The sequence below is a fragment of the Mixophyes fleayi genome, chromosome 7 (assembly GCF_038048845.1).
Source record: "Mixophyes fleayi isolate aMixFle1 chromosome 7, aMixFle1.hap1, whole genome shotgun sequence".
Classification (NCBI taxonomy): Eukaryota; Metazoa; Chordata; class Amphibia; order Anura; family Limnodynastidae; genus Mixophyes; species Mixophyes fleayi.
In genome coordinates this window covers 122,079,715-122,102,482 of record NC_134408.1, presented here as the reverse complement: position 1 = coordinate 122,102,482, position 22,768 = coordinate 122,079,715, and the positions used below count along the sequence as shown (strand labels likewise).

The following is a 22,768-nucleotide window of genomic DNA, read 5'->3' as shown; positions in this document are numbered from 1 at the left end:
CAGCAGATGTGATTGCCACCAAGAATAAGACCATTAGTGCAAGCAGTTTGGGACAAATCTTCTGCTGAGGTTTAAAGGGTTCTGATACTAGAGACTCTAGTACTAAAATAAAGGTCCACATGGTGCCAAAAATAACTTAATGCATGGACAAATACTTTTAGCTGTTTGGAGAAATTTTTCCACAAACTCATCTGCTACTAAGCACACTGCGTGCTGAAATATGCAGGCTTAGTATGCAATACTTTAAAGGTGCAAACCCTCCTGAAGGGTTCAGTACTTGGGGTATATTTACATGCACAGGTTTAATCATCTTGACTTGACCCTGCACCAAATTATAAATGTATTCAAAACTACCACTTGCTTGTAGTAGTACTTCCGCTACCTTGTTTGAGACTCCCTTGTTCTTGAGCATTAACCGTTCAATCTCTAGGCCCTTAAGGAAAAAGTTTTGAGATTTGGATGACAGATGGGTCTTTGCCTACTTATCCAGGGCTGCTGCTTCAGAGGCCAAGGTTGTTCTTAACACATTTAACATGTTGAGTGAACCTGTGCCGTCAAAACCAGTGTGGAAGTATTGTTTTCACTTCTGCTCCCCTTTTCTTGAATGTCCTCAATGTGTGATCTATGAGGGGTATTGGAATTTACAATCTGAATTGTGTATTTCCGCCAACATTTTATCAGTCCGTCTACACCATTGCTTTGGGATCTTTGTGACGAGATTACAATTGTGTTGCTTTGCATTTTGATTTCTTGCCATTAGGTCTATTTGTGGTATCTTTTGACCACCTGTAGAAACACTTCTTTAGACTCCATTCGCCAGGATGAATCAGATTTCAAGTAGTCAGCCAGTTTGTTGTCTATGCCACTATGTACAGAGCTGCCAGGAATTTCAAATTTTTTCTGCCCAGGCTCACTTGTCAGTTTAGAAAGCCCATCACAGTGCACTTCTCAGAGAAGACCTTTAAATGTTTGTTCTACAATTGCAACAGAAATGGTTGCATTGCTCACCTTACTGCTCTTGCATCAAAGATATTTGCATGCAACCCCTTTTTGTGACCATGCCCCCAATATTACCACTGTTTAAACAGTGTTGGACTTAAATAAAACCAAGAAGTCTCACATTCAGTGGTTATTTTTCATAAATTGACCCAGTGACTTTGGACTGTGATCTTATTAGTCAAGCACTTCTCGTGTGTAATCTTACCCATGGCTGGACACTTATTTACAATAGTCTGAGACAAATGGTTATTACTGAACTTAGACTCAAGAAGTCACAGCAGTTGATCTTCCGTCATCTGATATGTCCTTTGTTGTCTCTATCCTGACTCCTAGGGACTTTAGCTGTTGGGAGGGTATGAAATTACTCTTGCCCCACTTTATTACGGAGTCATGCTTCTGAAACCGAATACCACACCCCAGTAAGAACAAACCGAATAATGGACCTGACTTTTCTTTAACCACTGTTCCTGAAGATGCTTGGTATTTCAGGAAACATTTCTACATTTTTCTGTCCACAGATCTCTTTGGGGTCTACCGGTCTTGTAAATATATAGCCACTTTAGCTGCTAAAAGAAGCTACTGCAGCATCGTTTGGAAAGGAATCCCATCCAGTCATTTCCTCCTTCTGTATCTATCTTTTGACATTTGTCTCTTTTCCAATTGTTCCCATTTTTATTTATGGTTTCATTAAACACTATGTACTATAAACACTCACAGAGAAAATGCTGTGCAGGGGTGCAGGAGAAGCACTTCCTAAGAAAACCCTAATGATGTCTTTATTAGGGTTCCTTAGCAGGTAAAGCCTTTTGGTCCCAATTATAAGCTTGAACTATCCAGACCTGATCTTTCATTGTTGCAAGTGTGTTTATATACATACAAAAGTTTCCCTCAACTGCAGTAAGACAAGTTTTGTATCCATATAAAACAGATAAAATGCATGCACTATTATTTTGTCTAATTATACCTGGCGACTCATTAATTTCCAGCTCATCTGTGGCAATCTGCATAGCGCTAGTAGAACTCTGCGAGTCAGTTCTTGGCCTCCTTTCAAAGCTTAACTCTTGAAGTCGTGGTGCTTGTGGACGTGTTTTCCTGGCAGGATTCAAGAAATAGCAGTAGGCACATCTAAACGCTAGAGAAGAGGAATAGCAAAAAGATTAAACTTAATACAACCTAACAAAAGAGACATGTAAGCTAATGATTTTGATGCAACTTTCACACAGAACGCAAATCAAAAACACTGCACTAAACTAGAGGTGAATAAACCAACTGTATGGCGATGGCTGTTCAATTCCCTAACCTCACAACTTCTTTGCGTAGAAAATATATATATAATATATATATATATTATTTGAGCTTGTGCATCTCTGTATTTAGTGAATGCAAAGAGCATTCTATTATAAGCAAAGCAAATTATATATAGTCTTGTCCCCTCTGATTTGCTGAGATTTTCAACATTTTGGGGTAGATTTAAGTTAAAATAGTTTTCTCAATTTGTTTTTTTTTTGGGGGGGGGGGTTTGTGTGTGAAGAGGCATGCAAGCAGAATAATATTTAAGTATAGATTCTGTAATGACAGTGGAAGGGCAAAATTTCAATCTAGGCAGCGTAAAATTTTGCACAACTGTTTTGTTTTGCCATTTTTAACCACAATGATTTGCATATTTTTGAGACAGCAATGGAACTATTTTCATGCCCCTACACACAAGACTATATGGAATGGCCAAAGGCAGATTTTGAGTTTTATGTTAAAAAAAAACAAAAAAAAACAAAAACCAGTTTTTAGATACTACTCTAACCAAAATGATTGTTTACAGATCATAAATAGTTTAGCAAGCTATTCCTTTTTATACATTGCATAAAAATTATGAAAATGTATTAAATAGTAATAAATATCTCTATATATCTATATTTGTCTATCTATAGCCACACACAAATTGTGCATGTATAATTAATAACAAACTATGTAATTTGAAATAATTTAGAGTGGCCATAGTCTTGTTCACACATTACATGACCGATCACCACATGGTTTGTGTTAATTTATGAATGCTCTTTGATTATAACATTTGCAAATTGTTTTGTAAACACTATTTGTATTTACATTGGCCAAAACAAGTAATCTGGAATGTGTAGTTCTTGCTCTATATCCAAGTAAAGAAAATTACATCTTCTATAGAATTTAGAAGTAGACTGCCATTGTATAAAGAAATACGAACCCCACGATGTGAGCCGTTTCTTTAACATGATTGACTATCGCCATTAACAGTAATTGGCTGCTTGTTAAAGGTGTTTCATCAATCCTCTAGATAAGTCTCGACTGATTGGTGCACTCAAAATTAAAACAGAAGCCCATTCAGCCAATACTTCATGAACCTATAAAATCTAGACCCAACTCTTAATAATTTTGAAAAACTGGTTATTACTTGGCACACATGTACCACTTCAGACAGTAATATTTAGGTAAGTGTAAGGGAATGTTTTTCTTTGAAAGCACGGAGACTCTGTTCTAATCAAGTAATTGTTGCCCAGACATTAAAATGTCTAGTTTAAATATATAGATTTAGCCTTTTGAGATTGACAATTTCAATCTTTTATTCTTCTACCCAAGCTCCATATTAAAACTAAGGATATTAAAATTGTGTAGTTGTTGCTTCAATTAATTGATAGCACTAGCCGCAACTACACATTTATAATACTGTTAATCGCTGACACAGGAACACATTAAATAACCCAAATCGGATAGACTAAATAAAACATTTGGGGCTGATGAGATTAGATAATTGATTTTAGCAGTATCTTATTTTCATATGCATTATCTTACAATATACAAGCATTTACATTACTGAGTGAGCCTCTGCTCTTCAGCCAGTGACTGGCTGCCAGGACAGCCCTATCTGGTTGGAGGAATGAAACAACCCTTTTCCTTTGAGTGCTCTCTTTTAAACACAGTGCACCAAGATGGGTCTTGGCGCAGGATTTACTCCAGTGGTGGACTCATCAAAAATAAATAAAAAAAATCCACAAAAGTCCATTAAAAAAATGGTTTCTCGAGTTTGGTGTGGAAGAACTTGACTGGCCTGCACAGAGCCCCGATCTCAAGCCCATCAAACACCTTTGGGATGAATTGAAACGCTGACTGCGAGTTAGGTCCTATCGCAACCTCACCAATGCTCATGTGGCTTAACGAATGAGAATCCTCGCAGCCATGTTCCAAAATCTAGTGAAAGAGTTGAGGCTGTTATAGCAGCAAAGACTGGACCGACTCCACCATGCCTATGATTTTGGAATGAGATGTTCAAAAAGCACATATGGATGTGATGTTTAGGTGTCCACATACTTTAAGCCTTATAGTGCATATTTTATAATATTCAATTCTTAAATTGTATTAAGTGAAGATGAAGCTCTTATTTGTTAAGCTCTGCCATCAGAGCCATTTTACATTGGGTCATTTTCGGGAAATGATGTCATCATTGATCACTATGCTTTCCTGACACACTGTGAATACCACCACCTACTTTCTAATATTTAAATATAGGAGAGTAAGATATTTAATGTATTCCATTTTCCCCTTAAGAGGGAAAAAAATTGAATCTTGGGAGTATCTTAAAAGAAATTTGGCCGCATTTCTGATGTTCACATCTACCTGGACTGTAGGAGATGACTAAAACTTTCTACATTCTACAACTGTACCAATGAGCTGACTATGTTTCTATGATCATATATATTATTTTCATGTGGTTCCAAAGAAATGTCAACATTTGTATTAAATTTATGGGGGAGTAGACCAAAGAGTTGATAAACTAATTCACAGGATTCAATGATTATTAAACAGTCCATATTCATTGCAAGAGTCAGAGGAATTCTAGTTGAGCAAGATCTGTTTTAAACCTTATTAAAGGACCACTAAACCACAAATATTTAAGGTTTTCAGATATGAACAATGAATGTTAAATACAAACAAAAAACAAAAACACTGTTAAAAATGAATCCCACTTTTCATCTGACAAAGAGCTATTAACAGCACATTAGATGTCAGACAGCTGAAGCCTCTACCACTGCTTCAGGACAGTGCCCTAAAGGCATCCGATACAACTAAAAAAGCCGACTACAGTTATTTGAGCTGTTGTGGGATAAGTGACACTGCATTTCTACAGATCAAGGCTGTAGACCTGTTAGTTACTATCGGCTCCTTAAGCCCCTCCCTCCCAACATGGCAGCCTGCAGCATAGGATTGACATACTTCATTAACGTCAATTCCTAGCTTTACTTAATACCTAGTGTGAGGAGCAGATAACATGACCCTAAAGAGCGTTTCACTGCTCAAATCAAAATCAATTCGGACCCAAAGAAAGGCCTTTTAAACACCTGTTTAAGGAACACAATAGTTATAGAAAAGCATTAGTTTAGAATTAAAGAAATCTCAGGACCCTGCATGCACAATGTGCAAGGATCCACGCCCGCCCCCACAACATCATTAACAGGAGGAAAGTTGCACACTGTTCAGGTAGCACGGTAATCACAAAAAAAGGATAACATCAATGGGCATGTATGACTGCAAAGCACACCTACAAAAGCATGACTGTGGCGCTCAGGCTCTTTCAGAGCTCTCACCATAAGCACAGATATTCTCATTATCACCACTACCAAAAGGGATGACTCCCTGTTTGCCTCACTCCATACATCCAAGTCACACACAGGAATATAACTACACACAAAGCAGAAAAGGATATCTACACTGATAAAGGTCAGCACACATAAATCAGACAAGCTCCAGTATATGACTGGTATTGTATGTTCCCTGTCGAACTGCAATATAGTCTATGTGTACTGTGTGTCAGATTATATACACAAGATAACTTCAAGTATATACAGACAGTACACACAGTCTATTATATTTTCACTGTGATTGTGGGTTATCTATAACAAGAATGTGTACAGTGCTGATCTGGGGAAAGTGGTGACCTGTGTGGATTAAGTGGTAGAGAAGACCAGCGTAGGTGTTTGTGTAAAAAGAGCAAGGTAAAGAGTGAAAGTGACAGTGTAATCTAGGAAGAGTATAAAAGATAATGAGTATAAAAACACACATATACACACACATATATATATATATAAAAACATTTTTGCATGTCAAACTTCAAGAGAAGGTGGTTTAATTAAAGCAGTGAAAAAAAATGGGGTTTAGGGGGTTATTACAGAAAATATATACACTTTTTAAAACCGTCCCTCCGTTTTATGAGCAGATCAATGTTCACTAGATGCATCATCCACCTGAACAGTTCTTAATAGACATTCATTGCGTGAGGTGAAAACTTTACGAGAATGTAAGAGCCAACTCCCATCTAATCACATGCCAATGTTCATTTACACATCACCAGTTCTGGGTTGATGTTTTTTAGATTCAACCACACAGGTCCAATGTGGATGGTAAAATCGTATCTATTTATACATATATCCTGGGTACTGGAGGCTTAAGACAGAATGTAAGGTGGTAGCGTATCAGTTTAAAATCTATGTGACATGACCAAACTTTTCAAGAATATTCCACAGATGTTTTGTCAATAAGTACATACATTATTATAGTTATTGCTCAGGAAAAAGAAAGCTACACGGTGTCAAAGTTAAAGAATGCTCACCAACATATTCAAATTCTTCCTTGAGCGCCATTCCATTATGAGAAAAACATTGCTGGCAGATCAAGGCATATCTTTAGGAATAAAAATAAGTTTGTCAGGGACTGAATTCATATTTAGGTCAAAAGATCATAAAAGACAATAAATAGACTAAAGAAATGGGAGGCTCAGAGCAATTAAAGATTCCTTAAACACATGTATAGATATACATATATTACATTCTTCAGAAGCATTTGCGTCATTTTGCTGACTAACCTACATACTGGGAGCACTATGGAGGCACCGGAAGGGTATAATAAAGTCTCCATGCATAAAACCATATAGACTATTTCCAAAGAGTAGGAGAGATTGTGAAAGATTAGCTTGCCCAACATGTCCATCTTTAGTGCCAGCAGAATTATGGAGAATGGCTTTATGTTTCATTTAAGTCCAATGCATTGCAATAGTGAAAATGAGAAGTAGGTACGCTACTGCATTTATATGAATTCATTTAAATGTAATGAATTGCATGAACTCCTCATTTTCATGTTCATCACAAGCATCTAAGACATTATTCTTACAATCTCTCTCACCATCTCCCCAAAGCATATTTTAAAAGCAATTAAGCTTTACTCAATTTTAATACCATGATTATATTTCATTCATTCCCCATTTTAATGATGATCAAATTAATGACCGCTTGAATAACGCATCTGCAACTTATTTAATGGGTATAGAAAAGCTATTATAAGTATTAATGATTCATGAAATCTAATATGTAATCCCATATAGAACCCGTATTTTCTATATTTAATCTACTTTGCATTAAGACAAAACATGATATTGTGCACAGTGAATTGCAATGTTGCTTGTTCTTTAACAATGTACACATTAAATACGACTTAGGACTTTTCACAAAATACAGAAACAAGATATTATAGGAGGTATGGTTCTCTCTAATAGATGCATGCCTGAGATACACAGCAAGGTGGGTATGTATGTCGCACCAATATGTTTGCCTAGAAACTTCCTTATCAATACCTTTAGTAATAGTCATTATGTATTTACTCTAATGGAGAGTTGTAATTACAAATGCCTTTGGCCTTTGATCTTTGACATGCATATTAGAGCTTCGGAAGCAACTGGCACCGAGACTATACAGGGGTGGGTCCAATTTGAGGAGTACGTTCACTAACTGAATAATGCCATCATAACTATACAGTATAGCAAGTCCTTGTATAACTGACAATAGGTCAACTATACACCAGCCCCACACAAGCATTAGTGAATGTTTGTGTTTTTTGCATCGCTTCAGTAGAATAATTAAACCCATTTAAAGGTGGACAGCAAGTGAAAATAAGAAAACTCAGTGAGGTTTTGTTTTGCTGTGAACACACACACTGACATTGCTGTTTAGCAGGGACAAAGCTAACAGTGAAAGCTAATATGCAAGAGTAACCTAATAGGTTAATGTAAGGTATACAAAAATAACCAAATATGTTCCTATTTTTAATTTCACAATTCCTTTACCTGTTCTGAGGACCATCACCAACAAGGTATTCAACAACTTTATCCAGTGCACCCCTCTCTCGTGGAAGAATTGGTCTGGCCAATGGAGGCCCTGGTGGGTGGATAGCTAGATAGAACAAACAACAAAAATTACATAGGGCTCTAGAAAAAAAATAAAAAAATGTGTATGTAATTATATATATATATATATATATATATATATAAATAACACACACATATACATATATACACACACACACACTACATTCTCCTGCAAACCCATGATTTCCTATTAGACAAGTGTTATGTTTTTGGTCAGTAGATACTATAGTTTCTCCCAAAAGAACCATGGAGGGAATCCAATCAAAATCTTAAGAAAAATAAAAAGTCAATTGGTCATGTATCAACTATTTTACATATTTCATTAATAGAATATAGCTTTTATTATATTCTAAACCAGTGCCTTCCCACAGAAAGTTTCTCCCAATGAGATATCATTAACGATTTTACCAATGACCATCAGATCTGAGCTCTTCATCTGTCATAAGCCTGAAAAGATTGTGACTCTGTAAACTGCCGGTTGTGAGTGCATACACACTGCAGAATTGGAACAATGTTGTTTCATCATGAACGAGGTTTTTAGTCTGTTTATAAAATGAAACAATGCAATATGCTTTGGAACGATAATCACTCACCTTTAGAGCGTACACATTAATGCGATATCGGGCTGGACAATCTTATATCATGTGATTGGCCCATAATCCGGTATAAAACCTGTTGTGTGTACCCAGCCCAAGTTTTCAGTCTCTCTCCTAGACATTTAGGAAAAATTTATTTCCCCAAGTAAGCTCTTGATATTTCCTGAAAGAAGCATAACCAACCTCCAAGTGGCTTGAACTCATCAATAAAAGCTAACCCCACATACAGGTATTTTGATGGTCAAGACCACGAGCAATTCATCATCACCATTTATATAGCGCCCCTGATTTCGAGCAACATCTGAGTGTGATCAGGTGTGGATTTAGACCGATAGAAAATCTTGCATGGGCAGTGTGAATTGTCACCCTCTCCCCCACACATCAATGCTGGTGCTGCTTTTGACAGTTATTTATGACAAATCTTAGTCAAGTTAAGGGCATTCATTACCGCAGAGGATGGATCACAGCCAAATATATGCTGCTGTCCTCTACAGCAGTGAATGTCCCCTTAACTGCCATCAATAGCTGTCAAAAGCAGCATCAAAAGGAAGGATGTACAACCCCTCTCTCAGGAATAAAATTATAAACATAACTTTATGGACACCCTCTGCTGAGGTGTGTGAAAGTATATATTTAGCTTTTGTTACAGAACATCCATTCTGTTTTTCGACAAGGTGGAGGACCACATTGAACAAACACACAGCTCCATAATAAGCACATGCAATGGTCAATCCCACTACTGTATGTTAAAGCTTGACATTGAATGTGCTTTTCAAAAGGCTCCATTGTACATTTCACCATCAATATCTTTTTAGGGCAGTTACTTGCATCCAACTGTCTGCATGTCGTGCTAGTGTTCTCTCCCTATTGTTGGTCTTCTGAAACATGCAAATTTAAAATAATTAAAATCTTACTGGCAAATTACAGAGCAGATGGGCTTGGCTTCAACTTTCACCAATATAATCACTTTTTTTTTAAACCAAAAAAATATTTAAAAACAATACCAGTGTCCTTGGATCACTTGAATTTACTAGCTAGTCAGGAATTTTTTTAGAAAGCTCTGGGTGTAGGACTATTTTATATCACCACCTATACATATTGCATACATAAATGTATGCATCAATTAAATGGGTTGTATGTCTTAATTCTATCAGGGGTCAATGATAGTTACATTTATAGATTAAATTTAACATGAGCTTATCAGTTTATTAAAAGTACATAAATGCACTTGTTGCAGAATTAACAGACACATTCCCAATAATATACATTAAACATCACTGCTACGGCACTTTTGTCTTTAATATTACAAATGACCCAAAAATGCAACACAATCCTAAGACTGTGACCAAGACAACAGGAAAAGATAACAGCACCCACGACCATGATTCACATGTAACTTCACTATTAAATATAGGTTATAATGGATGTTAAAATCTAAAATAAGTTTCAAAGTGATTTTTATTTTAAGTTACAACACATTTGAGTCAAAACAAATAAGAAAAATTACATAAAAAAAAAAATCTTAGATGTGTTCTAATATAACTAATAAAACAACATTCTAGGAAGTGCTAGAAAAGTAACTTGGCTGAAGAGACAAGTGTTTACATAATAACCTCTCCCTTAAAATGTTCTAATTGGCCTTTGGATTCATGCGCCTCTCCAGCCATGCATCTTGCTATTCATGCTGTTACCGACAACAGTAATTAATATAAACATCAAAGCAATCATTGTAAGACGACTGGTCATTTCTGCAGGCTTGGCATACTCTCAACTACCTGCTGGTTATTAATTTTCCCAACATATGGGAGCGCAGTAGCAAGGAATTATACAATTGATTTTTCCGTTCCCGCGAAATTATGTGAAATATGAATAGAACTATTTAATAAAGCTAATGAAATCCATTTACTTGTCTGCAATGTGTGCATTAGTGATGAAGCACAATATACTCTTTGGAGACTAAGCAGATGGAAAAAAAAAAGCAATGATTTAGATGCATATAATATGAGAATGTAACCTTTGTGAACGATTTTCCTTAGCAAATTAACAGTATATTGGAATTAAATATATACAACTTACAAAGGGTGATAGCGTACTAACAATATCAGTTTGAGGCACATATGTATAGGTTGGACAAGGCAGGCATCTGCTACGCGGGCTAGATATAGACAAGCTTGCCATATGCCCTGCTCACAGCAAGTGACTGAGCACACAATAGCCAAACAATTCAGCCACTTCATTCTTGTCTGCCTTCTCCAACCAACTCCTGACAACTGTGCAACCAACTAGAGCCACTTCTGTAATATTAATCCAATGGCTGTCATGGACATACTGGAAATGTGCATAAATGCATAGTAAAAAAAATTTTCAAAAAAGTATTCAGCTTTATTTTAGCAAAGTCCACCCATTACAGAAATCTAATGCACGCATGCATGCGATAGTGAGATTACACAATTCATAAACAGTTTTGCAATATTCAGAGCTTGTGCTGCATGCACGTAAACACACAATATAGGATGTGCACACTGGTTGGAATGCTACATATTGTACAAAGCTTGTAGAATTAAGATGGAACACTCAAGCACTTTTTAATAACCTAACATTAATAGTACAGCCCAATGTATTCATTATTGCTTATTTGTATTGCCCCCATACTGTGCAGTGCTTTCTAATTGTAAAGTAATGGCATTAATTCAAAAAACATAGTAGTAGCTTAACTGGCTTCTGACAAAATTTGTGTTTGTGTAGTCGAGAATTTACACTGTGGGGCAAGAACGAATGTGAATGATTAAATGTTCTCTGTAAAAGCTCTGCATTGTATGTTAGAGTCATAAATATTAATACACAACACTGTTGAAAAAAAGTCATCAGCTTGAAAGTTTGTGCCAGTCTCTGTCAAAAATGCCTTAGGCCTCGTTTACAATTACGGTTGGTAAGGGCAGTCACTGTTACACCAAGTCCATGTGACCGTACAGAGCCCATGTACTAAAAAGCTTTCAGATGGATGTCACGGTTTTTAGTTTCATAGTGAGCATGCTGCCGCTAATAAGCGGGCCATTAACTCTCATAATACTCAAATATTCGTTGCTACCCAGAAGACTGAGAAGCTCACCTAGGCATGCAAATAGGCAACTATAGAAGAGACAATATAGCTGCAACATGCAGTAAGGTCTCATATGATTTTGTATCACAGAAGGTTCTGACATTTCACATCATTCTTTCCAATGACCCCATTCCAACTCAGGATGTTACTCATTGTCATGGGGATGAGGATAACCTATCATTTCCAATAAAAGTTTACTTTATCTGTTATTACTTTCTCATTGCTAAACTTTTCTTTGCTGAAAATACTGTGTTTATTTAGTATCTTAGGATAAAAACATTTCTGTGGGACTGGAATTTGTTTACATAAAGAAGGCAGTGATGAGTGGCCCTCAGAGGCCCCTTCTGCCCCCTATCTCCTCCCTCCTAAACAAGTATCCGATGCCCAAAATACTTCTAGCCACTGTTGGGAAGGAGAGTGGTGGAGACAGGGGTGGGGATGGGTAGTCTCTATAAGCAACAAAGCCAATGGTGGTGCTTCACACCAGCTGATTAACTGCTGTCTTTAGCAGGCAGGGTCACAGAACAACTTTCTGTACACACACACACACATATATATATATATATATATATACACATATACATATACATATACATATACACACACACAGGGTGAGTCAAAAGTCGCAGTACAGCCTTTTATTTCAAAAACTCTACAGGTATTGGGCCGATTTCCAGATGGCGCCCATGTTTTGTACATACCGTAAAAGAGAGACCACGTCACCCATACCTTACTGGAGTATTCAGGTTTCCCCAATTTCTGTAGTTTTTGAAATAAAAGGGTGTACTGCGACTTTTGACTCACCCTGTATATCTTTTTAATGTTGCTTGTGTACCACTGGAATGGATGCAAATAAGGGACGTTCTTTGGAAGAAAGATAGATCCTGCCACTGTAGATTTTGCCCCACTTTTTAAGTAGACACTGCCAGATATTGACTTTCAGTAACCAAGTCGGTTTAACACATTTAAAAAATTATCTAGTTGAAAAGAACATTTCAATAGGTGAAAAATTTTAATCCTATTGTAGAGGTTTTAATTAAACTGAGAAATGATTAGAACAAAAAAATAAAAATAAATGAAAAATTAAAGGAAAATATCCCTTACATACTGATCACCCAGCACATTATAGTCTTCACTAGATGACAGCTACATATGATTAAAAACCTTGCTACTGCCTAGAGGTTAAACGAAATGTACAACTATTTGTAAACAGTCGACTAATTTATGTAAAATGTCAACATTGTGACAAGACATAAGAGGTTTTGTGCAAATGGTAGTTAAATGGCCAATAATCATAGAAAACACAAAGGCTTGCCCTAAAACATTGTATATGTTGACTACTTAGCTATGGACAGTTTATGGAACAGCTCTAAATTAGAAACAAAGAACCAGAAGTGTTGTAAGCCAATTTAAAGCCATGTCATTTGAAGATAAACGCTATATTCTCAATAAAGTATAATTATCAACTCAATTTAATTAACCTCTACAGCTTGCTCCAGCAGTAAGTAAACAAGACAACTAAATAACAGTAATTTATACCCAAAAGTGGTTTGCAATATAAGCATATTAACATACCATTGGCCACATTTGCAGTACAATCAGAATGATATTTGGTTAGGTTTAAACAGTCTAATTAGGTTGGCTTAATTAAACTTTTCTAATAAACTGCACACACAAAAATGTTTAAAAAAAAAAACCTGCAGGTATTTGTAAAGAATATATATTCTAGACGTGTTTGCCTTTATAACGGATCCATATAAATCTGAAGCTTTCCTAAACCCAGGGCTGTAAAAAGGTATGTTATATATCGTTGACTACAGAAAACTGCAACGTTTTATTGCCATTTAAACAAAGAAGCCATAACAGTTAAACGAGCTATAGCAATAGGCTTCAGTATCACAAGGTGCCAGCTGTAAAGAGTTATGGCTAATTGAATATGGAACTCCTGCTTAATCAGATAACTGTGCTCCTATTTCCAAATGAAATGCCATTTCCATGGTGTCTGAATATTACCTGGTTTATTGGTAACCAGAGAAAACTATATAAACTGTAAATAACAGTAAGTGCTCTGTTTACCCATTCCAGATATCGCAGTGGCAGGCGATCCAGGGCGTCTCTGTACGAGGCCTGACTGTAATCCTTGTTGAACAGTGCGCTCAGGGGGTCCACCAGGAGCTGAAGTGTCCCTTTGAAGACCTGGAGTTGCTGCCAACAGCCCTGGAACTTGCTGAGATCCCTGGCTTGAGTTTACTGGGGTAGACACACTTATATTTCTTTGAGCCGCCGTCCTCTGGCGCAGATCTGAGGGAAGGGTGTACAGTACATAAGAAAGTTAATGATTCATTACGACCTCCTGAAAGCAAGTAACAAAGCTCATGTAACATTATAAACCTGGTCATGAGCAGGGTAGAGAAAAAAAAAAAAAAAAGGTACATGAAAATGAGAGGTGCCAAGTCATGGCATACTAGAATTACAAAAGGAAGGCAGTTAACAAGTTGCACTGTGCTGCCCAAAATGCTCCCAATGTGACTGACAGTCAAAAACTTTAAAGCGCACATCAAAGCCTCTTAAACCTATACACTAGGGACGGAACATCAAAAGAAAGTATTGGTTGAACCGATGTTTTAAATATTTTTACAAAACATTGTTTAGTTCTAAACACTGGTTCTAGAACCTATGTTACCATTTTTTTTTCTTCACTAAACTGACCAGTTAAACGTATAATACACTAATAAACTTCTAAAGTCGTGTTTAGCTAAATGTAGGCGTACAGTGTGTGAGATTACAATATATATATATTTATTTTGTTTTATTTATTTTTTGATAAGTTTACTATGTAGTCTCGGAGAAGGTGCTTAACTCAGCATCTACAAGTATCTTTATTATGAATCAGATGAGATGTACACATATTTAGCAGTAGAACATGTTTATGTGATAAAGGAAACCTGTTATTGATTGGAGGTAAAAAAAAAAAAACACGAAGCATTATCAAGAAGTTGTAAAACTTTAATGATACAGGTTTGCTCATCAGTCTTTTTCCTGCAGATGAACCTGGAGATGTGTCTCCAGGTGTTTTTAGGTGCTTACTGCAGTATCTGCAAATAGCTGTCTTGTGCTCAACATCAGCTTTCCTATCAAAGTGTTTCCACAAATGACTTTTGGGTGATGATGACTAGTGACAGAATAACTAATAAAGTAGTGTGGGGTTTTGCATTTTACTGCTGGCTCCAGTTGTTGGTAGCAGCCAGTGGTACAATACAACCTTATTGTCCTCTCTCTCCCAGTCCTCCACAAGCAAAAACAAGTCACAGACTGACAGACTTCGCTTTCCTCCAGACCTCACTCTCAGCCAGAGCCTCTAATTTTTTATTTATCTCTCTCTTAATCCACACACCGTCTCCACTATCCAGTCCTCCTCCCTCCTCTCCAACACTCATCATGCTCCTCAGATGACATCACTCCAGACTCACTGACACCGCTGGGTCTGTCACATGCTAAAACACAGTGAGTGACTGACACTGTCACTCATTGCTCAATTACCAAAAGCTGCCAGTCAGTCTGCTCCTCTGTCCAATGTGCTGCTGGTGATTGGCTGACCAGAGTGTTTCACTTTCAGCAACCATCCAAGCAGCGGCCAGGTCATGGTGTGTCTTGTCAGACTAGAGTCAGACTCTCTTTAGTTGTGATGAAGATAGAGAGCCAGGCAGCAGGCAGTCCAAACCATCACCGTGTAATTAAAAAGTAAAGTAAAATTTAAAAAACCACCATCGGTAAGCATCGGAAAACATTGGAGAAATCTACCGATGGTGAGCAACCATTGATGTTTAACCCTGCAATGGTGAGGATCCAAACATTGGAACGATTTAACCAATGTTTCCGATGAAACATCAAATGATTCTCATCCCTAATGTAAACCAAGCAGCACTTAAAAAAAAAAAATTGAATTAAAAAATGTAAACATTAATGGTATTCATAAAGTAAAGTAAAGTTACATTTTATTGCTATTACTCTTCGAATGAGCCATAACAGATCTCTAACTCTTATAAATGTAAACCAAGATGTTCTGCATGATCAAGGCCTGCACATGATGGCACAGTGAAAAGGAAGGACTTCAGCACTAATCAATTACCATTACCTATTTAAAAGGACAATTTTATACATATGCTAAATAGGGAGCAGAAAAAAAAAACCAATAAAGGTCACTGTTGGCTTTTTAACTATATATTAACTAATATTTTATTGATAACATGTAATAAAGACTAACAAATCAGAAGTCTTAAAGAATAAATAGGGTGAGTTTCCCTACAACTACTTGCTGGCCACTTCAGCATTGTAAAATAATGCAGTGATGTTTTTTGTATTCTTACCGGAACACCGACACAACTAATACCAGCCATCTGTCACAGCCAGAGGATGGGTGCCAGGAACAGTCTCACTCAGTTCCCGACAACCCAACTGCAGCACACAAAGTGAACACAATGTGCCCCTTCATTATAAAAGGAAAATCCTTTGATGTCACAAAGAGTTCCCCAAGCAGATGTTAGCACCAAGGCCTAAGTGGCACCTCAAAAACTGCCCAAAAATTTATACAAGTTCTAATTATGATCCCTTGTGCCACCAAATCAACCAATTTTGATCAAGTTAGACACAGATTTAAAATTTAGGACCAAGAAATAACTGGGGAAAACAAAAAACAAAAAAAAAAACCCCCAACAAAAACAAAATCCATCTCCCTCCACCAAAACATTTTAGGGGGACCATTTCAGTTGTGAATTCAGAGCTCTGTCTAAATTACCCAAATAAGCACTAATTTTAGGGTTAATCAACACCTTGGGGTTAATAACCAACTGAATCACACACAAAAAAATAAATGAATGAACTTATTTTGTAGTTTTTCCTTCTGTCTTAAACTGCATGGAGTGGCAACAATAATATTGCAAATATGTGTTTGTAATGTTTATTAAATAAATCAAATATTTTTAGGAAATAATGTTCTATGTGTCAGCATACACCCAACACAAAAGTGTACCTGTATGATCGATAAAGCTAAAATGAAATTAAATAAAAAAAGTATCATATGTAAGAACTAAAGATTTATACATGCCAAACGCACGCCCTGCAGAACAGAATTAAATGTCAAGTATGTACATGTAGCAAGTTTTAACAAATGTTTCAGGTCACACTATGCAAACTAGAGAGATACTCTACCAAAGTTCAAATATTTTAATTGCAATACAACACCTGTCTTTATCCTATACAAGGACATACAACTGACACTTAGTGGCAAACGTAGTAAAACATGTTCTACTGACCTTTTTCCTTCCTAGTGAAGGGCATTATAGTAGTTAGGACTGTATTAAAATGAGGTTCAAAGTCCTCATACACATCAATTTTGACAATTAATTAGGCATTTTTAGAGCCAACTGCTTACTAATCTCAGTATATGGGCCAAAAGATAGCCCATTTTGATGAGCATAATGATGATCAGATAGATGGGGACAGGAAATTCCATCAGCACACAGGACATCATCCAACCAGGCTATTAGTGCTCCATTGTATATGTCCACTTGGTGGCCAGGAAAACTAGCCTGCTCGGCCCTTCTATAGGTGTCTTTAGTACTATGGTTTTGAACCCGACAGGAGATCTCAATCATCCACCCAACATCAATCTATGATCCACTCCATCATTCTAAGCTAGTCAATACAATGAACACATTGTCAGAGTTGTGTACACACTAGATTTTTAATGTGATATTCTCTGGCAATGATCAGCTGCATTTACACATAGTGAACCCAGCCTGACTGCATCGAAGATGGAAATAATTGATCTCTATGGAGAACACACTGTCCGTACACATCAACAGCTTCCTAAAAGCAGAAAAACCTTGAACACAGTTTTTAGTATGAAAATTAACAGAATGGAGCTCAACCCAGCACAACCTTAACCAGAGTGTGTGTGTGTATAGATAGATGTATAGATAGATGTATAGATAGATGTATAGATAGATGTATAGATAGATGTATAGATAGATGTATAGATAGATGTATAGATAGATGTATAGATAGATGTATAGATAGATGTATAGATAGATGTATAGATAGATGTATAGATAGATGTATAGATAGATGTATAGATAGATGTATAGATAGATGTATAGATAGATGTATAGATAGATGTATAGATAGATGTATAGATAGATGTATAGATAGATATATATATATAGTAGCCCTAAAGAGTTTGCACCCCTTTTTTTACAAGGTGGTAGTCGGTAGTCGAACTCCAATAGACCAGGTGGTAAATCTGGTAATATAAAAACCTATAACAAAAGAAAAGTGGAGAGAGGAGTACCTGTGTGCAGTATTATTGGAAATAAAAAAAAATAATAATTGTGGAAAATATTCTGTGTACCCAGATTAGGTGAAAGGTAAACATATGCCAGGAAAATTACATTGCACTAAACCAGCCAATGCAATGCGCACCATACGTTCCCCATTTGCACTGGCATGCAAATCATTAAGACTTGCCATCTGCTTCCCAGCTAATAATCGGTCAACAATAGTAACTGATGACCCAGCATTCACACACATGTGTAAGATAATGCAGAAGATGCAATGGTAACATAATGCAAGAAACTTAATTTAGTCATTTGCCTGCGCTCAGTCCACTGACTTAAGGGCTTTTCTAGAAGGCTGAACACTTTCTCCAGAGTGAGGCACTGCTCCACAGGTCAGTGCGATACATTGGTTACTGTGTGTCTGCATGCTACTCATTTTAAGGTTACTGTGTATAATATCAGTTTATAGAGTACAACATTATATAGCAAATAGAAGATCTTTCCTGCAAACTTGTACCTGTGATTAATTGAATTACCACGCTCCTACATATCAAAAAAGCAGATTTTCCATTTATTTAGTCCTCTGAAGTGGTGCCTCCTTCTGGAAAATGGACTTCTGCCAAGATCATCCCAATATTAACTCAAGAACTGCCCACAATTTTCACTCTTAATAGCCTCTCTGACCTTTACTGTACTTCACACTTTCATCTCCCCTCTTGTGAGATTTACTGTAACATATGCTTTCCACGTTCACTTCAGTCATCTTAGCCACACTCTACCACCAGCACTCCAGTCACCACAAAACTCTAGGACCCACACCAGTCCCAATTGCAAAGCCCAACACTTGCCATTTAATTTCAACCCAAAACCTATGCATCATATCTATCCCCTCCCCCAGCTTTTATTACTGCCTGCTAACCCCAGCAGTATGGAAACCAATACTTCCAGCATGTTGCTGTGTTAGGGTCACATACTCTTTATGACCTTCTGCAGGGCCAGGCCTGTTCAATATAGTCATGTGGTTCTTACCATTTTCTACTCCATATGTGTATATCAGCTTATACGCAAAAAATGTCTATAGCAACACCCCCTCCCCACCCAGCCACCTGTAAACCCCACCAAATGAACCATAACAGATACTATGGCTATTCTTTGAATCAGCTTCCAAGCAGATTATTTTTGCCACTCAAAAAGATATATGGATCAAGAAGGGCATAAAGCATTAATAATGTACCTTGGCCAGGCCTTGGTGTATTAGTTATATCAGTAGCTGCAAGTTCAAGTTCCTGAAGCGGGGAGAGAAAACAAAGTTAATGTTTGACCAGCACACAGGAACTTGGGATTACTTACCAACTGTGCTCCAAACAGCATTGATCAGTATAATGCAAATTATTGACATTAAAGAACATCTGTCACCAGCTTCTACACTGCTTTTTATTTATTTTTTGGACTATACTTCAAGCAGGAATACAACAAAACACATGGTTCCCCTATGACTACCCACACAGTGCATATAGCAGGGCAGCTGTTAGGTATAGAGGAAGACTGACTAGGAGAAGCTCATGACTACAACCCCAGTGTTTCTGAATAAAACCATCAGCGCAAGATCCCTTACATGCGCTCTCCAAAACAAACGGGCAACTACACAGTGCACAAAGCACTTTGTATCAAGCACATGTAGAACCTGGTGGCAGGGTCTTTATAAAAACAAATATCTAGTTGCACTTCACTTGTAACATGTATTCTCTAAAATTAGAGTTTTTCAATAAAATATACTTTACCTTCATCTTTGCGTCTGGATCAAACCTTTCTAGAATTAGTTTTGCAGCCTTGTAAGTTTCTTTTTCCCTTACTTCCTCAAGCTGCAATTTAAAACACATTACAAACTAAGCGTTAAAAGGAAAACATGAATTCAAATCTATATTACTAGCAGTTAGACTTAAGTGTGACAGTTCTTGCTAGATGCAAATAAATGAATACAAATCGGCATGTTACAGGTCCAGAAATCATTGTATAGCATGAACCACAGGGGTCTCACTGGCATGCACACAGAAAGACTCTCCACAGAAGAATTCACAGTTTTCATACAAACATGCAGCGAATCTGCAAAATAATAGTACTGAATTACTCCCTTACACTTCTATATCACGAGGAAAGCTGCATTCCCCATAAGAACACAACACACCCAAAAGAATGCAGAGCTGTGCACTGCTCTCCCCATAGTGCATTCAGCAGTAGGAATTTATTCTTAAAAAAAAAAAAAAAAAAAAGTGAACTATACCTTAGATAGTTAGAATGATAACCATGTACACTTTATAATGGGGTACAGATACTACTACTAAATTTATTGAAAAACAGAGGATTAAAAAAATAAAATAAAAAAAAGGTATAATATCCACTCTTGATTTGGTTACTGTATACCACACGACAGTTATAGTCTGCTCTTGCATGCTGTCTAATCATTAGGGCTTTCTACAGTTATGAGGTGCAACAGGCAAATCAGGATATTGGAACATTATTTAAACCTACACTAAAAATGCACAGCTCCAATTTATGTTACAAACCAATGTCTGCAACCAGAGCCAATACAACACTATCACATGTGACATTTTACATCATGGCACACACACTATAATAAATCACTGGATAGTTTGTGCAGTTCTATCTGTGTATCCATGCGAGGATGTAACTGAGAAAATGCACAACACACAATGGGGCATATTCAATTGGGTGCCTTACTGTTAAAAGTAACGCGGCCTGCACATTACCGTTATTACGGTAGTTCTAACGCTGGCTTTTTGCTCGCAACTCGCTGAAAGCCGGGCTAAAACTACCGTAATAGTTTTAGCGCTGCGGTACTTCGGGGGGAATTGAATTCACCCCAATGATACACAATAATACATTCATGCAAATAAAGAGGCCTTACAAAAAGTTAGAGAAACTCGGAATTGCTTTCAAAGACATTAGTGAAGATATGATCACAAATACAGAACCTCTCATCTATTCACGTTAGTAGCCAGGCAAAAGCTAGGCCACTTCTGTCAATGTAATACATAAAACGCATAGTGGAAACCTATTGCTTTGAAATAGTCAGACATTCTAGGAACTGAATTTATAGAAACCGTGTAATAGCAGCTCAGCACACAAATAAAGTGTTCACTTTCAAAGTAAGCCAGTTATGTGCAGATAAGACATCATATGTGAACGGATGCTGACTAGAATTTAAAGTTGATTCCTTGGCACTTTAAAAAAAAAAAAAAAAAACACCAACAAAAAAACCCAAAAAAAAACCTGTATACATTTTCTGCTAGTGTCAGACAGTGTTAAGCACACAATCCAATACTGTAATCTGATCTAGCAATTTGCAAGAGCGAAAACCAGCTAGGAGAGAGATTGTTTTATTATTAGACCTGGATCAAAATACCTCACAACAGTATCACTCAAGTCCACATTAAGTCAGAAATATTTACAAACACTGTTGGGAGATAGGCAGGAGTTTAAAAATGAATAATCTGATTCTGCCGACACACGAGCAGAAAAGATGAGCGCTTTGATTTTGGAGATACTAAGTAAATTTCATAACAACAATGTATGAAAACTATTCCAGGTGTTCATAGCGGTCATTACAGAAAATAGAGCATATTTAAAATGTAAATTCCCACAGTACAATGGCTTGAAACTGCTGAAAAGTCAGTTTATAATCACTTCTGCTGAATAATGGCGGTTTATTTACAGAGTTAATGCCCACTCTACAGCCATCACATGTAATACACAGCAATACTTTCCCCAGATCTTCTGTTACTTAAGCTCTTTAAAAGAAAGGATAGAAATGTATTGCTGGTATTTAACCGCTTTATTGCAAGGAAACACCAAATGTTGCTAATTGTTTACATATAATGAGGAGAATAATTACATGCAGCAACTTCAATAATGGAATCTGCAAAAATCTATCAGCCATCATTATCGGAAGTTATTAGACATGACAGCGAATGACAGGCAATTCCTCAGATTTATTTCCTCGTACCATTTAATGCTATTAATTTAAAGAAGGTCGTTAGCCAAGCGCTTTGCTGAATAAAGTCTCTGTGCCAATTAACTGCTGTCAGCATCGATTGTAGATTATTTATTAGCAGAAGCAATTAGCTTGCTCCAAATGCTGTGAAAACTCAATAAGAGGAAAACATTTCTAAACTTGCCTGCTTGTCTTAAAAAAAAGGTTAAAGCTTCATTTTCTGTGAGGGCTAAAAAAAAAATCTTTATTTCCTTTTCCTAGATTCCAAGCTTGAAGCTTTCCCGCCCAGGTCTCAAACTAAAGAAGTGCTGGCGTATGTAAAAGATGCAGCGCTGCTAAGACACATGAATTAATGACAGCAGCTTTAAAGAAAAGGTTAACAGTAGGTTAAATACACTTAGAAATAATTATACAGGTATAAAGTTAAAGCCAAAAGTTCACTAAAGTTTAGAAAACATGTATAGCCCTTTTATAAAACACAATGTAGATTTTACACTAGGTCTG

At 36.8% G+C, this 22,768-nt stretch overlaps 1 protein-coding gene across 3 annotated transcripts in view; it reads right to left on the bottom strand.

Annotated features, from left to right (window-relative positions):
- The window catches only part of LNPK (lunapark, ER junction formation factor), a 48,757-nt gene that overhangs the window by 1,949 nt on the left and 24,040 nt on the right, over positions 1-22,768 (bottom strand). For all 3 annotated transcript variants that reach the window (XM_075180574.1, XM_075180573.1, XM_075180575.1), the window contains 6 exons: positions 20,034-20,114; positions 19,487-19,538; positions 13,994-14,218; positions 8,141-8,246; positions 6,635-6,705; positions 1,964-2,131 (listed from right to left, as the gene is read on the bottom strand). In XM_075180574.1, the coding sequence (XP_075036675.1) occupies positions 1,964-2,131; positions 6,635-6,705; positions 8,141-8,246; positions 13,994-14,218; positions 19,487-19,538; positions 20,034-20,114 (703 nt within the window). The remainder of the gene's footprint in view (positions 1-1,963; positions 2,132-6,634; positions 6,706-8,140; positions 8,247-13,993; positions 14,219-19,486; positions 19,539-20,033; positions 20,115-22,768) is intronic.